The sequence below is a fragment of the Myotis lucifugus genome, unplaced genomic scaffold (genome assembly GCF_000147115.1).
Source record: "Myotis lucifugus unplaced genomic scaffold, Myoluc2.0 scaffold_46, whole genome shotgun sequence".
Classification (NCBI taxonomy): Eukaryota; Metazoa; Chordata; class Mammalia; order Chiroptera; family Vespertilionidae; genus Myotis; species Myotis lucifugus.
In genome coordinates, this window is record NW_005871094.1 from 154,302 (window position 1) to 173,251 (window position 18,950).

General features: G+C 44.8%; 1 protein-coding gene across 1 annotated transcript in view; it reads right to left on the bottom strand.

Annotated features, from left to right (window-relative positions):
• The window catches only part of LOC102430403 (3-oxo-5-beta-steroid 4-dehydrogenase-like), a gene marked incomplete at its 3' end in the record, with an annotated part of 170,632 nt that overhangs the window by 148,912 nt on the left and 2,770 nt on the right, over positions 1-18,950 (bottom strand). The window contains exon 2 of the mRNA XM_006088302.3: positions 6,528-6,695. Within this exon, the coding sequence (XP_006088364.1) occupies positions 6,528-6,695 (168 nt within the window). The remainder of the gene's footprint in view (positions 1-6,527; positions 6,696-18,950) is intronic.

An 18,950-nucleotide genomic window follows, 5' to 3' on the forward strand; every position in this document is an offset into this window, starting at 1 on the left:
ATCTCTTGCCATGTTCTCTCCCTAGATCTGTTTCTAGATCTGTCTCCTGTGTCTGTACATCTGTATTTATACCAGTTGATTTTAATCCTGTCAATTTCTATTCCAAAGGTTAGGGTGTTTCTTATCTCCATTCCAGGGAGTAAAGATTATGTAGCTTAAGCGTGATTGTTCATAGTTAAAGTGATTAACTACCTGCCTGGCACTTAGTTAAGGGATTTTATTCTCTCCCTAACTTCAGGGAAAAATCCCTACCTGGGGAAACAACCTTTCTTGGAGAGGTGACCTTGGTTAAAACACATAGTGCTAAGGGGAGCAAACATATTAAGAACAGTATGCTATTCAGATCCTTTGAAACATATGCTGTGCAGATGTTTCTTCCCTGCAGTGACTGTGTCAAGCAGCAAGGATGGACCGGCTCTCGGCAAATTCCCCCTTTTTTATTTTTTAAATGATAGTGCATGTAAATCAGTGGCCACCTCTTGGGTTGTTTAAGACTCGGAAGAAGACTGGCAAGCAATGATAGCGAGCATAGCTATAAACATAGTGGATGGAGTGCACCAGGAGTCTTGTTTCTGTAGAAGGTTGCTGGCCTCTTCAGTCAAGGGATTTCAGCTGTCCTCAAGTCGGTGGTTTGGTTGTCCTTGTTGATCTGGCTAGCAGGCAGCGTCATTGGCAACGGGCTTCCCAAAGCGTCAGCGAGTTGAAGGGCTGCATCAAAGGGTCCATCAGGGCCATACTTGATGGTGGTGTCGGTGTCCAAGGAGGAGTAAGCTGTGTCTCTGGGTCAGCTGTTATGGAGGATGGAGGGTAGTAGAGAGAAAAAGAAAAGAAAGCAAAAGACAAGGCATGGAAGTGTTTAGAAAAAAGAAGGAGAAGAAAGGGAAGAAGGCAGCATCCTGACACAGCCCTTTCCTTCATCTGCCCCTTTTCCTATGGTCCAAGGTAGAAATGGGAAACAAGTCCTGTTGCAGTGAGAGGGCAGCTGCTGTCAGCCAGTCTCTCTCTTTACCTGGGTCCTGATCTGAGCTGGGCCAAGTCTCTTTCTGTTATCTGGGTCTCAATCTGAGCTAGGCGTGGGAAGCGGGAAGCAGCCATGGGGGCAGGAGACCTCCCTCAGAAGGGGCGAGTGTTCAAGCCCCTGCATAGTTGGGGGGGTGAGGATCTGTGCCCCATCTCTGTTGACCCCCAAGTTCTCTCCTGCCGGCCCCTCTGCGACTGTGCCTGTCTTAGGTCGTTCCTCCCTGAGGAATCTTACCCGTCTTTGACTAACCAGCCATCCTCCAGGGCCAAGCAGGGTGATGTGAGGTTCAGTTCTGTCTCCTTGGTAGCCTATGCCCCCGTGGCCTCCACGCCCAGCAACTGCCTTGGGATCCCCTTGCCTACTGGTGGGACCCAGGCATTGATCACATATCTTGGGGAACCGAGGTTTCTTCTCCAGGGAGGGCTCAGCTCACACCATTGGGCAAGAGACAGATCCATGGTACCAGCCACCATGAGGCTTCGACCTCAGCGTGAACAGAGAGCTCAGGCAACAGCTATGGGCAATTGGATTGTAAGAAGAGGGTCCCTCTTGACACGAGGGTAAGAGGGGCCAATACAGGACAAAGGAGAGTCCTGGGACAGGGCTTTCTCAGCCCAGGATGTCAGGCTCTTGGCACAAGACAACTCCATGTATGGGACATATACCAGACACCCCTAGTCACAGCATAAAAGGGAGGTGCCCTTCCTGGAACAGTAGGGTAGGGAGATTCTAGAAAAGGCTGTGTTCAGGAGAGAAGGAGAAAGGCCAAAGAACCAGCAAACAAGTAGTTAGATTTTTAAGAAAAAGGAAAAAGGAAAGAAGATGTGGGGCAAAGCTGGGACATATGGAGGCACATGTGATCCTCCCAATGGACAGATTGTTCCAGCTCAGGGCTGTACATCTGCTGCAGACGGGCACTGGTTAGGTGTGCTAGGGTGAGGTGGAAACGGAGGGCGGTGAGACATAAGGTCGGACTAGACGGTCTGGAATCCACACAGGTGAATCTGCGTCCTGTGGAAATATGCAAGCATCTCCTCTCCCCCAGGTTAAAAGGACATAAGGTCCCTTCCAGGCTCCTGTAAGTAAGTCTTGTGCTATGACGAAATAAGTGAGTTTCTGCTAAATGAAAGTTTCTTTTGCTGATTTACTCAGAGTCCTCGGACTTGGCTGAGAGAGTAGCTTCCACTTCTTGCTTTTCTACCATCTGTTGGGCCTCAGTTGTTAACTTCTTCAGCTGACCCCATGTTGGCACCTCAGTCCCTTGCATAGCCTTTCTTTTCTTCTTTTTTCCACTTTTCTGTCATCGAAGCAACTCTAAGTCTTTGGAACGATGGGACAAGGAGCTTCTCTGAGTCCATTGTGGGACACACGTAATGCATTTACTCAATCCAAAGCAGGCATTAAAAAGAAAAACCCCAAATGCTCTCTTGTATCCATTTTAAGAGTAGGATTGGCACTTTTCGCTATTACCTGAGTCCTGATCTATCACCCCAGGGAGAGCTTTCCAATCCTGCACTTTCCCGGGGTGGAAAGGCTGCAGTGGGGTTAAGGATAAGGCTCCTTGGGCCTACCTTCTCCCATGCCTCTACATTTACCTTTCTGGCACCTTTCCTTCCTCAGAAAAGCATGGACATACTTCTTGTATAAAACATTCCGTCTGACTGGGAGTAACCTTAACTCCTCTGCTAGCAAGCATATATGTTAAAAGATCAATACAGAGTCTTTTTTCTTTAGACTCAGTATGGCACATCTTCTTAATCTAAAGATCAATACAGAGTCTTCTTTCTTTGGACTCAGTATGGCACATCTTCTCAATCTAAGTTCTGTACTATCCACCTTCTTACCCTACTTATCCTCTATAGGGGGGTCTGTAGCACCCTGGTGGAGTCCTATCCGTTCCAAATGTGGGGGTTCTCAATGGGGGGGCTTACCTAGGGGAATCCTGTTCGAGGGGTTCCCAAAGGTGTGGACGGAGTCGGCGAAGAAGGAATGACACAAAGACAGCCTTTAGTTGATCAGCAGCCTAGTCAGGACCTATAGCCAGGATCTCCAGCCAAAGTTCTGGTCGGAGTTCTGGTTAGGAACTGATGAGGATCTGATGAGGATCTGATGTTTATTATCTTGTTACATCCGTATTTATACCAGCCGATTTTAATCCTGTCAATTTCTATTCCAAAGGTTAGGGCGTTTCTTATCTCCATTACAGGGAGTAAAGATTATGTAGCTTAACTACCCGCCTGGCACTTAATTAAGGGGTTGTATCCCCTCCCTAACCTCAGGGAAAAATCCCTACCTGGGGAAACAACCTTTCTTGGAGAGGTGACCTTGGTTAAAACACATAGTGCTAAGGGGAGCAAACATATTAAGAACAGTATGCTATTCAGATCCCTTGAAACATATGCTGTGCAGATGTTTCTTCCCTGCAGCGACTGTGTCAAGCAGCAAGGATGGACCGGCTCTCGGCATGTGGGGATTAGGCCGAAACTGGCAGTCCAACACCACCTGCTGCTCCTGCCTCCTGGCCCCACTGTGCCTGCCATGGGCTCACTCCCAGTCACTCCCGATCAGGAAAGGCTTGTGCCACTAGGGCAGCGCTCGCCAGCCATGAGCTCGGCATCTGGCACCTGGCGGTCAGCTGAGCAGGACGCCCACTGTGGGAGTACACTGATCACCAGGGGGCAGCTCCCAGGTTGAGCATCTGCCCCCTGGTGGTCAGTGTGCATCATAGTTACTGGTTGATCGGTTGGTTGCTTAGGCTTTTATATAGATAGATAGATACTATGCGCCAGAAAAAGGATCTCTTACTCTTTGAGAAAGCATGGAGGGACCTTTAGCGTATTATGCTAGGCCAGTGATTCTCAACCTTTCTAATGCCGTGACCCTTTAGTACAGTTCCTCATGTTGTGGTGACCCCCAATTTCATTGTTACAAATTGAACATAATTAAAGCATAGTGATTAATCACAAAAACAATATGTAATTATATATGTGTTTTCCGATGGTCTTTGGCAACTCCTGTGAATGGGTCGTTCAACCCCCAAAGGGGTCACGACCCACAGGTTGAGAACCGCTGTGATAAGCAACAATAAGCCAGTCAGAGAAAGACAAGTAGCACATGATCTCACTCATAAGCGGAATTTAATGAACAAAATAAACTGATGAACAAAATATATCCAGAGACATAGAAGCATTGAACAGACTTTTGAATAACAGAGGGAAAGCAAGGGAGGGTAGGTGGGTGGGAAGAGAAAAAGGAAAGAACTTGTATGCATGTATGTGCATCTACACTAATAAAAGAGAAACATGGTAATTAGTGTACGACCGCTACCCTTCCCATTAGCTAATCAGCATATCTTTATGCAAATTAACTGTCAGCCAAGATGGCGGCTGGCAGCCAGGCAGCTGGAAGCGAACATGAGGCTTGCTTGCTTCAGTGACTGCAGACTCCAACGTTCCCCGCCTGACTTGCCGGCCTCTGAGTTGCAACTCTAAGAAACTTTGTAACAAATATAGAAGCTAAAAAAAAACCCAGAAACCAGCATTCAGTCAGCCAGGATCTCAGAGCTGGAGTTATACATTGTTTCAATTATAGAACGGCAAACAAACCAGATACGAAGCCTCAGAGCTAGAGTCAGAGCTAAAGCTGGCCCAGAATAAAATTAAAAAAAGAGAAAAAAAAGGAGCGGTTGGGAGCTTCAGTCAACAACCGCCAGCCTGAAAGCAACCCTCAGCCCCTCACCCAGACTGGCCAGGCACCCCAGTGGGGACCCCCACCCTGAAGGGTGTGTGACCAGCTGCAAACAGCCATCATCCTCTCATCCAGGCTGGCCAGGCACCCCAGTGGGGACCCCCACCCTGATCCAGGACACCCTTCAGGGCAAACCAGCCGGCCCCCAGGCCTCTATCCTATATAGTAAAAGGGTAATATGCCTCCCAGCACTGGGATCAGCGTGACAGGGGGCAGCGCCCAAACCCCCTGATCGCCCTGCAGCTCTGTGTGTGACAGGGGGCGGGGCCACAACCTCCCTATCTGCCGTGCTCTGTTCGTGACAGGGGAAGGCGCCCCAACCCCCTGATGGGCCCTGCTCTGTGTGTGACAGGGTGCGGTGCCCCAACCCTCCCCCCCCCCCACGGGCCCTGCTCTGTGTGTGACAGGGTAGAGCCATAACCTCCCCATCGGGCCCTGCCCTTAGTGTGACAGTGGCAGCGCCCCAACCCCCTGATCAGTCCTGCTCTGTGGGTGATAGAGGGTGGCGCCCCAACCCCCTGATCCGCCCTGCTCTGTGTGTGACAGGGGGGAGCTCCTCAACCCCCTGATCAGCCCTGCTCTGTGCGTGACAGGGGGGAGCTCCTCAACCCCCTGATCGGCCCTGCTCTGTGCATGACAGGGGGGAGCTCCCCAACCCCCTGATGGGCCCTGCTCTGTGCGTGACAGGGGGCAGTGCCCCAACCCCCTGATTGGCCCTGCTCTGTGTGTGACAGGGGGTGGCGCCACAACCCCCCAATCGGCCCCACCCTGAGCTTGACTGAGGGTGGTATCACAACCTCCCAATCCGCCCTGCTCTGTGTATGACAGGGGGCGGCGCCCCAACTCCCCAATCAGCCCTGCTCTGAGCCCGACCTAGGAATTGCACCTAGGAATTGGGCCTGCCCTCTGCCATCCAGGAGCAGGCCTAAGCCAGCAGGTCGTTATCTCCTGAGGGGTCCCAGACTGCAAGAGGGCACAGGCCGGGCTGGGGGGCCCCTCTCCCCCACCCCCCCGAGTGCACAAATTTTTGTGCACCGGGCCTCTAGTGTATATATATATAATCCATGGACACAGACAATAGGGTGATGACGGCCTGTTGTGGGTGTTGGAGGTTGGCTAGAAGGGCTCAGTGGGGGATATATGTAATACTTTCAACAATAAAGATATAATTAAAAAAAGAATTAGTTATCTATGATCAAATAGGCAGAAAAGGAGGCACAAATGTTTAAAGAAACCTTTAGCAAATACTTTTATAACAGTGGTTCTCAACCTTCCTAATGCCGCGACCCTTTATTACAGTTTCTCATGTTATGGTGACCCCCAATTTCATTGTTACAAATTGAACATAACTAAAGCATAGTGATTAATCACAAAACAATATTTAATTATATATGTGTTTTCCAATGGTCTTAGGCGACCCCTGTGAAACGGTCGTTCGACCCCCAAAGGGGTCGCCACTCACAGGTTGAGAACCGCTGTTCTCTAATGTGAACCAACTCATCCTTTCCCTCCACTTCCCTAATTTTTGCTCTATAGACTTGGTTCTTTGCATGTTTTAAATCCATGCCCATGTATGAAGAAAGAGCTTTGCCCGAAGCCCACTTGAAAGGACTTATTAGTCCCTGACATCTTGGCAAGAGTAAGGAATTTGGCAGTTGAAAATTCACTCCTCTTCGTGAGTCCAACTTTCTTGGGCAGAGAAAAGTGACATTAGGTCCATCATTAATATGAGGGAATGGAGGGGAAGGGAAGCTCTCACCTTTCCGCAGTAGAAAATATCCTCTCTCTTCACCCATCCTTCTGCTATCTTCTCTCTGATGGCCTCCCCCACTTCGTGCTCATTCTGGTAGCAGTAGGCCCCATCAATGTGCCGATACCCAACATCGATGGCGAGCTTCACTCCTGCCCTACAGCTCCCCTTAGGAGTCTGAAATAAAGGGGTTGAATTTTGGGAGAAAAGAAATGAGTCTTTCATTTAGTTTAATCGGTATTAATCAGGACACTGCTGTAGAGTGAAAATGACAAATTCCCAATTCCATGCTGTTGTGATTGGAAGATGGTATCTAGAGGCTGGAGAAACTGACCTTCTAGGGAGCATTCCATCCTCAGTGGGAGACTCCATCCATCCCAGGTCTGCCCTTAGATTTGTGGTTTCAGAGATGTGACTTGGTCAATGTTACCAGTGACAAGATATTTCATGGTTTCCATGCTATAGGAAGGCACAGTTCATTGACATCGGTTCAGTTATAAATCAAAGGTTTGGGTGAATAAACTGAGATATAGCCACAGAATGGAAAACTAACAGGTAGTAAAAAGGAATGAACTATTGATAGACACAGCAACATGGATGAATATCAAATAAGTATACTGAAGAAAAGAAGCAAGACAAAAAAGAATGGGAACAGAAGATGGTGGCTGGCAGGACGTGTGTGAGTGAGTGAGGGGGTGAAAGGAGGGTGTGTGGATGAATGTAGTGTGTGTGAGTGAGTGAGGGACAGGAAAATCTAGCAGGAGTATCAGAGGCTGGCAGACCAGGTTCTCCTGGGCAGGGAGCCCCTACCACTGCTGCAGGCACTCTCCAGTCTGCGGGGCTCAGGCACGGAGCCAAGGCCATCTTGAAGGGGAGAGTGGCCTCCTCTAGGAACTCATCAGCACAACCATGTAGACTAGCTTTGGACACTGCCCATGACCCTGCAGCCACACCAGCCAAAGTCCTGCTTCCCCGCCCACAGACCTGCAGACCTGCAGACCTGCAGACCCTAGGATGTCCATTTCCAAGGTTTCACGGATCCTGCAGCAGTAAGTGTGAATTCTACCTCCCCAGCTGCTGACCTCTGGACACCAAAGTTGGGTTTCCAGTGCGCAGGCCTCCTGAGCCCATCACCTGGCTCCCAGGTGCCTCTGTGAGAACCCACTGGGTGCACTAATATCCAAATAAGGGAACACAGCCCTGACAACAGAAACTGGGACTTCCCGTTCCCCACCTGCCTGCCCAGAGACACCTCAGTCGCGTGGCTTCAGCAAGTGGGTCCCTCTGAGCCTGCCACCCTGGCAGGCGGCTCCCAGGTGCCTCTGTGAGCTGCCATTGTGTGTGCTCATATCCAACCTAGGGAACAAGGCCCCAACAGCAGAAACTTGAACTTCCCCCTCGTCAATTGCTGACCTCCAGTCACCGCAGTCATACTGAGCCAGCGCACAGGCCCCCTGAGTTCACTGTCCCAGTAATGTGGCTCTTGGGTTCCTCTCTGAGCTTCTGCAAAGTGTGACCCCTGCTGCCGGCATCCAGTCCCTGCAGTTGCTCTGCTCCAGCACGTGTGCCCCCTGAGCCCATCACCCCAGCAGACAGCATCTGGGTGCCTTCTGTAAGCCACTCGTGGGCGTGCATAGCTAACCAAAGGTGCACATCTCCTGAAACAGAAACTGGGACTTTTCCCTCTCCAGAGCTGGCAGCACACATGATCACGCCGCTCCCATGTGTAGAGCCTGTGAGCACATAGCCCCGGCAGACAGTTCCTGGGCCCCTCGGTGAGCTGCCACTGGGCACGTGCATCTCCAACCAAGGGCATACGGCTCCCTCAGCAGGATCCATGACACCCCCCTCCCAGCTACCTTCCTCTGGACACCTTGGTGTGTTACTGAGGACTCACCTCCCCAGACAAGGTCACATTGTTTCAGCCACAGACTCCCCATATTCCTATATTCCCAGCTGCTGGCTCCTGAACTCCCTTATAACTCAGAGAGGGAAATCACTTTGCCAGAGTCACAAATTCTTAACCACAGACAATGGGATAGCCGCCCCCCACTGTCACGGGGTCTGGGACCCTCATAGTAAGTTGCAGAGTGATGCTACCCCAGCAAGTCACACAACACTGGCCAAAGTCAGAGTACCTGACCCGCAGGCCCCGAGACCCCTTCCTCCCAGGCCATGGACTGGGAACTCACATTGAGCACATACTAGTGAGACATCAGGCAACGTTTTCCACAAGAGCTGGAACCATGATCATATCTACAACACCTTGCACAATGAAGCCGGGTGAGTCACATTGCCAATCCGTGAATGAGCTTCATCCACAAATAAGAAACTAACATTCAAGACCCATCTACATCAAGAGAACTCAAATAGCTCAAGTAGAGGGCTCCACTAGATCACCAAGCCCAGGAGACATGAGAGACCACACCACTGGAATCCCAAACCACCAACTACATAGTACCACCTCCAAAGGGCCTTTGTAGAAAAGCAGTTGGATCTAAAACATAGAACAATGAAAACGTTACAGCAAAAATTGGGGAGATAAAAAAACAATCTCCAAAGGAAAGAAAAAGAAGATCACCAGAAAGAGTCTTAAATGAAAAGGAGGCAAGTAATAGGTCAGAGAAAGAATTCAGACTAATGGTTAAAAGGATGATCAAATGTCTAGATGACAAATACACACAACTCAATGAGAATTATAAGGAGCTGAGTGAGAATGTCACTAACATGAAAAGGAACTAAGAGGAAATAACGAATGGCCTAGCTGCAATAAAGAACACAATGGAAGGCTTCAACAGTAGACTAGAAGAGGCTGAGGACTGCATCAGTGAATTAGAAGACAAAGTAGGAAAACACACACATACACAGCAGCAACTGGAAAGAAAACTTAAAAAGCAGGAGGAGAGCCTAAGGGAGCTTTGGAACAACACGAAATGAAACAACATCTGCATAATAAGGATACCAGAAGGAGAGGAAGCAAAGCAAGGAATATTGTTTAAAAATAATGACAGGAAACTTCCCTGATATTGGGAAGAAAAAAAAGCATATAAGTCCATGAAGCACATAGAGTCCCCAACAAGTTGAACCCAAAAAAGACCAATGCCAAGACACATCATAATTAAATTGGCAAACATCAACGACAAAGTAAGAATCTTAAAGGCTGCCAGAGAGAGACAGAAAGTTACCTACAAGGGATCTCCCATTAGAATAAAAACTGATTTCTCAACAGAAACACATCAGGTCAGATGGGAAGGGAATGGAATGAAATATACAGTGATGTAAAGCAAGGGACTGAATCCAAGAATACTATACCCAGCAAGGCTATCTATCATTCAAAATTGAAGGTGGAATCAGGATCTTCTCAGACAAGAAAGGGCTAAGAGAGTTTATTACCAAGCCAGAAATGCAAGAAATGCTCAGCAGTGGTTCTCAACCTGTGGGTCACAAACAATGAAAATACATACTGCATATCAGATATTTATATTATTATTCATAACAATAGCAAAATTACAGTTATGAAGTAGCAATGAAAATAATTTTATGGTTGGGGGTCACCACAACATGAGGAGCTGTATTAAAGGGTTGCGGCATTAGGAAGCTTGAGAGCCACTGTAGGGACTGCTATAAAAAGAAGAAATAGAAAGGCAAGAAGGAACATAAGCATGAAGAATAAAAATGGTGACAAACAAGTGCTTGTCATTAATAACATTAAATGTAAATAATTAAATGCTCCAATCAAAAGACATAGGGTAGCTGAATGGATAAGAAAACATGACCCATATATTTGCTGTCTACAAGAGAACCACCTCAAAATAAAAGGATTTATATAGACTGATAGTGAAGGGATGGAAAAAATATTTTCAGGCCAATGAAAATGAGAAAAAAGCTGAGATAGCAATACTTATATCTGACAAAATAGACCTTAAAGTAAAGGCCACAGCAAGAGATAAGGAGGGCAACGTCCTAACACTAAAAGGAGCAATTCAGCACTAGGAAATAACTCTGGAAAATATATATGCACCCAATACAGGAGCACCCAAGTACATAAAACTTCTAGAAGATATCAAGGGAAAGATTGACAGAAATACAATTATAGTAGGGGACTTTAATACCCCATTGACACCACTGGATAAATCCTCTAAGTAAAAAAATTAGCAAAGAAACAGCAACCCTAAATGGCTAACTAGATCAGATGGACTTAATAGACATCTAAGATAGACCACATATTAGGACACAGGCAAGGTCTCTTCAAATTCAAGAAGATAGAAATCATACCAAGCATCTTCTGAGGTCACAATGGCATAAAATTACAATAAAAACCAAAAAAAAATCAAACACTTGGAGGCTAAATAGCATGCTATTAAACAATGATTGGGTTACCAAAGAGCATCCTGGAAACAAATTACAATGAAAACACAACAATCCAAAATCTATGGGACACAGTGAAAGCAGTCCTGAGAGGGAAGTTCATAGCTCTGCAAGCCTACCTAAAAAAAAGAAAGAAAAGAAAAGAAAAGGTAAATTGTCTAACCTTGTAATTTAAAGAGAGCAGCAAGAAAATCTCAGGGTAACCAGAAGGAAGGAAATAATGAAGATCACAGCAGAAATAAATGACAGAGACCAAAAAACAATACAAAAGATCAATGAAACCAAGAGCTGGTTCTTTGAAAGGATAAACAAGATTGATGAACCTCTAGCCAGGCTCACCAAGCAACAGAGAGGACCGAAATAAACAAAATCAGAAATGAAAGAAGTAAAGTAACAACTGACTCTACAGACATACAAAGGATTGTAAAACACTAGGAACAACTCTACTCCAACAAACTGGACAACCTTGATGAAAAGGATATATTCCTAGAAAAACACAAGCTTCTAAAACTCAATCAGGAAGAATAAAAAAAACCTGAATAGGCTGATAATGACTGGTGAAATTGAAACAGTAATCAAAAAGCTTCCACGAAACAAAAACCCTGGACAGGATGGCTTCACAGGGGAGTGTTACCAAATATTCAAAGAAGAACTAAAACCTATCCCTCTCAGACTATTCCAAAAAATTCAAGAGGAAGGCACACTTCCAAGCTCTTTCTATGAAACCAGCATTACCCTAATCCCAAAACCAGATAAAGACACTACAAAGAAAGAATTATAGGTCAATGTCCCTGATGAACACAGATGCTAAAATCCTCAACAAAATTTTAACAAACTGGATCCAGCATTACATTAGAAAGATCAGACACCATGATCAAGGGGGATTTATTTCAGGGATGCAAAGCTGGTACAATATCCACAAATCAATAAACATAATATGTCACATAAACAAATTAAAAGACAAAAATCACATAATCAGCCCTAACCAGTTTGGCTCAATGGATAGAGTGTCAGCCTGCAGAATGAAAGGTGCCAGGTTTGATTCCCATCCAAGGCATGTACCTTGGTTGCGGGCACATCCCCAGTAGGGGGTGTGCAAGAGGCAGCTGATCCATGTTTCTCTCTTGTCGGTGTTTCTAACTCTCTATTTCTCTCCCTTCCTCTCTGTAAAAAATCAATAAAATATTTTTTAAATCACATAATCATATCAATTGATGCAGAAAAGGCATTTGACAAAAATCCTACACACTTTTCTGATAAAAACTCTCAGTAAAGTGGGAATAGAGGGATCATACCTCAACATAATAAAAGCCTTATAGCAAAAACTAAAACCATTTCCCCTAAGAACAGGAACAAGACAGGGATGCCCACTTTCACCACCCATGTTCAACGTAGTACTTGAAGTGCTAGCCATAGTGATCAGACAAGAAGTAGAAATAAAAGGCATCCAAATTGGGAGAGAAGTAAAACTGTCATTATCACAAATGCCATGATATTGTACATCGAAAACCCTAAAGACTCCATAAAAAAACTACTAGACTAATAAATGAATGCAGCACTGTAGCAGTATACAACATTAACACCTAGAAATCTATGGCTTTTTTATATACCAATAATGAACTCACAGAAAGAGAAACTAAAAAAAAAAAATCCCATTTACCATTGCAGCAAAAAAAATAAGATACCTAGGAATCAATTTAACCAAGGATGTAAAGGAACTGTACTTAGAAAATTACAGGACACTGAAAAAAGAGATAGAAGAACACATAAACAAATGGAAGAATATACCCTGTTCATGGATTGGTAGAATCAACAAAATTAAAATGTCCATACTACCCAAAGCAATCTATATGTTCAATGCAATCCTCATTAATATACCAACAGCATATTTCACAGACTTAGAACAAACTCTTCAAATATTCATATGGAATAAGAAAGAAGGACCCCAAATAGCCGCAGCAATCCTGAGAAGGAAAAACAATGTTGGAGGGATCACAATACCAGATATCAAGCTATACTACAAAGCCACTGTTCTCAAAACTGCCTGGTACTGTCACAAGAACAGATACATAGACCAATGGAACAGAACAGAGAACCTAGAAGTTGACCGAAGCCATTATGCTCAATTAATATGTGACAGAGGAGACAAGACCATACAATTGAGTCAAGACAGTCTCTTCAATAAATGGTGTGGAGAAAATTGGACAGATATTTGAAAAAAAAATGAAACTAGACCACCAACTTACACCATACACAAAAGGAAACTCAAAATGGATAAAGGACTTAAATGTAAGGCGGGAAACCATAAAAAGTTTAGAAGAAGCCATAGGAAGAAAAATGGCAGACATATGTCGTAGCAGTATGTTCACTGATATAGCTCCTAGGGCAATGGAAACTAAGGAGAAAATAAAATAATGAGACTACATCAAAATAAAAAGCTTCTGCACAGCGAAAGAAACCATTAACAAAAGAACAAGAAAGCTCACTGCGTGGGATAACATATTTGCCAATGTTATCTTTGATAAGGGGTTAATCTCTAAAATTTACAGGGAACTCATACAACTTAACAAAAGGAAGATAAACAATCCAGTCAAAAAAATGGGCAAAGGACCTAAATAGAGTACATACAGAAGGCCAAGAGACATGAAAACATACTCAAAGTCACTAATCATTCGAGAGATGCAAATCAAAACAACAATGAGGTACCATTTCACACCTGTCAGAATAGCTGTCATCAACAAATCAACAAACAACAAGTGCTGGGGAGGATTTGGAGAAAAAGGAGCCCTCTTGCACTGCTGGTGGGAATGCAGATTGTGCAGCTACTGTGGAAATCAGTATGGCATTTCCTCAAAAAATTAAAAAAGAAACTTCCATTTGACCCAGTAATCCCACTTCTAGGAATGTATCCCAAGAAACCAGAAGCACGAATCAGAAAGGATATATGCACCCCTGTGTTTATAGCTGCACAATTTACAATAGCTAAGATTTGGAAACAGCCTAAGTACCCATCAGCAGATGAATGGATTAAAAAACAGTGGTCCATCTACACAATGGAATTCTATGCTGCTGTCAAAAAGAAGGAATTGTTAACCATTTGCAACATCATGGATGGAACTGGAGAGCATTATGCTAAGCGAAATACGCCAGTCAGAGAAAAATAAATGTCTCCTTTGTCACATATTAATTGAGCATAATGGCTTGGGTCGACTTCTGGGTTCTCTGTTCTGTTCCATTGGTCACATGATCTCACTTATTTGTGGAATTGTTATTTCCTTTCTGTGTTAGCATGTTACCTTGGTTGTTCATGGTACTTGATGGGTTGTTCCTCTGGTGGAACATTTAAAACAGTGAATATCTTTCTTATTTAGGTACTGTCTTAATTTTAATTCATCAAGTTGATAATTAGAGGTCTTTGTTTTGTTTTCAAGTAGATGGTGCTCTAGTATAAGCTTCTGTTTTCTCTTACCAATTCTACTTGCCCCTGGGGTGAGGGGGTCACCACTGTGGTCATGGGAGTTGCCGCCTGGGTGATAGGGTGGTGAGTGCTCTGCTGTATTTTGTTCCTCTGGGTCTGGAGGCCTCACTAATATGGTGTAAGGATGTGGTGGGTGAGGGGAGAGTTTGCTTTGTGAACCCAGTGCTCAGTTACCTGGTTCCCTTCCTGGCTGGTGCCACTGCACTATATAGAGCTGGGAGACCAGAGACATGTCCTTGCTTTTGCTACCAGGCTCCACTGTTGTAAGGGAGGAGGAAGCAGGTTCTCAGGTGCCAATGCTGTTTCTAGCCCTCTTACTGTCCACTGGGCCATAGTGTGAGGGCCACACCCTGACTCCTCCACCATGACCCCATTAGCTGGGGCCACAGGCTAGCCATGGTGGCTGTGGAACCACATCTGCAGACACCACCCCTGTTTTCTCCCTCATCTTGCGTCCCCTAAGTGTTCCAATACACCCTCCTTCAGATGTACCAATGTGTGTCTCTCTCAAGCTTGCTAGTGTGTTGAACAGAGTAACTTTTATTGCATTAAAGATGTCTGATTAGTTGTAGATTTAAGGGCAGATAGACATAGGTCTATGTATTCCACTATGATGCTCTATGATGATATTTTAAATATATAAAAATGTGTCTCTACAAACAGTTGGCCAATAGGTAGATATATGAAAGGATGCTCAGTGTTACTAATCATTAGGGAACTGCAAATTAAAACCACAATAAGATATCACCTCACACCTGTCAGAATGGCTATCATCAATCTTATATAATAAAGAGCTAATATGGTAATTAGGCCGAACAGCATAACAGCCATCCAGACGACCTTCCAGATGAAGCCAGGGCTGTGAGGGCCGAGCCCCTTGTACAAATTTTGTGCATAGGGCCTCTAGTAAATTAATAAACAAGTGTACGTGATGATGTGGAGTAAGGAAACCCTTGGGTGCTATTGGTGGGATTGCCTATTGGTGTAGCTGCTGTGGAACGCAGTATGGAGTTTCCTCAAAAAATGAAAAGTGGAGCTCTGGCCAGGTTGCTCAGTAGGTTGGAGCTTTGTCCCATACACCAAAAGGTTTCGGGTTCGATTCTCAGTCAGGGCACATACCTAGGTTGTGGGTTTGTGCCTCGGTCAGGGTGCGTGCAGGAGGCAACCAATCAATATTTCTCTCACACATCAATGTCTCTCTCTCTTTCTCTCTCTCTCTCTCTCTCTCTCTCACACACACACACACACACACACACACACACACACACACACACTCTTACTCTCTCTCTTCCTTCCTCTATTTTTCTCTAAAATCAATAAATATATCCTTAGGTGAGGAAACAAAATTAAAAATCGAACTGCCTTATGAATCAGTGATTCCATTTCTGGGGATATAGCCAAAGAATCCTGAAACATTAATTGGAAAGAAGATATGTACCCCTATGTTCATTTCAGCATTATTTATAATATCCAAGATTTGGAAGTAGCCCAAGTGCCCATCAGTAAATGAGTGGAAAAAAAGCTGTGATACATTTACACAGTGGACTATTACTCTGCTGTTAAAAAGAAGGACATCTTACCCTTTGCAACAACCTGGATGGACCTGGAAAAGTACTATGCTATGTGAAATAATCCAGTCAGAGAAAGAGAAGTATCACATGATCTCACTTATATGTGGAATCTAATGAACAAAATTAACAAAAATAAAAATAAAAACAGACATAGATACAAAGACAAGACTGACAGCTGTCAGAGGGCACAGGAGTTGAGGGCTGAATGAAAAAGATGAAGGGATTAAACAAAACAAAACAAAACATCCCATGGACAAAGTATGGTGATTACTAGAGGGAAAGGGAGGTGGAGGGAAGTAGAAAAGGGTAAAGGGATGATAAATGGTGATGAAAAGAGATGACTTTGGTTGATGAACATACAATACTGATGCTGTATTATGGAATTGTACACCTGAAATCTATATAATTTTGTTAACTAATGTTATCCCAATAAATTCAATAAAAAGGGAAGTTAAAAAGACAAGGGCTAAGGTAGAAGCGTGGTATTGACTATTAGCCTGAAGTAATATTTGGATGGTGCTTTGTTTAGTAAAGATTATGTCACAGAAACAAGTTATAGTAGTGAAAGTCTTTAATTATTCAGCCATCATTAAAGAGACTTTTCTAAAAACTGAATATATGGTACACTCTTTCTTTGTTAAAAATATTCCCCTTAGGAAGATAAACAATCCAATCAAAAAATGGTCAAAGGATCTAAAGGGACACTTTTCGAAAGAGGACATACAGAAGGCCCAGAGACATATGAAAACATGCTCAAAGTCACTAATCATCTGAGAGATGCAAATCAATACAACAATGAGATACCATCTCACACCTGTCAGAATGGCTATCATCAACAAATCAACAAACCGAACAAGTGCTGGTGAGGATGTGGAGAAAAAGGAACCCTCTTGCACTGCTGGTGGGCATGCAGACTGGTGCAGCTACTGTGGGAGACAGTATGGAGTTTCCTCAAAAATTAAAAATGGAACTCCCATTTGACCCAGTAATCCCACTTCTAGGACTATATTCCAAGAAACCAGAAACACCAATCAGAAAGGATATATGCACCCCTGTGTTTATAGCTGCACAATTTACAATAGCTAAGATTTGGAAACAGCCTAAGTGCCCATCAGCAGATGAATGGATTAAAAAACTGTGGTCGTAGCCGAACTGGTTTGGCTCAGTGGATAGAGCGTCGGCCTGCGGACTCAAGGGTCCCAGGTTCGATTCCGGTCAAGGGCATGTACCTTGGTTGCGGGCACATCCCCACTGGGGGGGCGTGCAGGAGGCAGATGGTCAATCTCTCTCATCAATGTTTCTAACTCTCTATCCCTCTTCCTTCTTCTCTGTAAAAAATCAATAAAATATATTTTAAAAAACAACAACAACAACAAAACTGTGGTCCATCTTCACAATGGAATTCTATGCTGCTGTCATAAAGAAGGAATTGTTACCATTTGCAACAATATTGGATGGAACTGGAGAGCATTATGCTAAGTGAAATACGCCAGTCAGAGAAAGCTAAATATCACATGATCTCACTCAATATGGAATATAATGATCAACATAATTTGATGAAGAAAAACAGATCCATCTAGAGACAAATGGTAAGGGAGGGGGGATTAGAGAGCAACTAAAGGACTTGTATGCTTGCATATTAGCAAAACCAATGGACACAGACATTGGGGTGGTGGAGGTTTGCTCGGGGTGGGAATGGCTGGGGGAGTGGGAGGGTTAATTGGGGAAAAAGGAGACACATGTACAACTTTAAACAATAAAAAATAAAATAAAATAAAATATTCTCTCTGCATTGGCTGGAGTGGCTCAGTTCCTTGAGCATCATCTCATGCACGAAAAGGTAACTGGTTCAATTCCCACTTAGGGCACACACCCAGGACACAGGTGCATACTGGAGGCAACTGATCCATGTTCCTCTCTCTCTCTCTCCCTCTCGCTTCCTCTCTCTCTAAAATCAATAAATACATATTTGAAAAAATATTCACCCTTACATGACAGAAGCAGCAATTGGGTGAACTATCATTACTAAATTAGTAATGAATTACTAATTAATTCTAACCAATCTGGATAAACCAATTGGATATGTGGACTTAAACAACAAACTTTATAATTTTTAAATGTAGCATTAGAGAATCTACTCTAATAAAAGACAAATAGGGTAATTAACCATACCTCCGACACGCTTCCAATTGGCTAATCAGGGCGATATGCAAATTAACTGCCAACCAAGATGGTGGCCGGCAGCCAGGCAGCTGAACCGAACAGGAGGCTTGCTTGCTCTAGTGATGGAGGAAGCCAAGGTTCCTGCCTGCTGCTGCTGGGCTCTGAGCTGCACTCTAAGAAACAATGTTGCAATTATAGAAGCTAAACAAACCCCAGATACCTGCTTTCAGCCAGCAGAGGTCTCAGAGCTGGAGCTGGACCTCAGAGCTAAAGCCAGCTCTCAGCTCCAGTGACAGCCATAGAAGGTAAATAAATCCCAGAATGAAAAAAAGTTAAAAAGAAAAAAAGGAGAGGTTGAGAGCTTCAGTCGCCCACCAGCCTGAAAACGGCCCTCAGCCCCTCACCCAGACTGGCCAGGGACCCCCACCCTGAAGGGGGTGTGACCAGCTGCAAACAGCCATCATCCAGTCATCAAGGCTGGCCAGGCACCCAAGCGGGACCCCCACCTTGATCCAGATCACCCTTTAGGGCAAACCAGCTGGCCACCACCCATGCACCAGGCCTCTATCCTATATAGTAAAAGGGTAATATGCAAACTGACCCTAACAGCAGAAAGACTGGGAATGACTGGTCACTATGACACACACTGACCACCAGGGGGCAGACGCTCAATGCAGGAGCTGCCCTCTGGTGGTCAGGGCACTCTCACATGGGGAGTTCTGCTCAGCCACATGCCTGGCTGATGGCTGCCAGTACAGCAGTGGTGGGAGCCTCTCCTGCCTCCTCAGCAGCGCTAAGGAAGTCTGACTGCAGTTTATGCCTGCTCCCGCTGGGAAGTAGACATATCCCGAT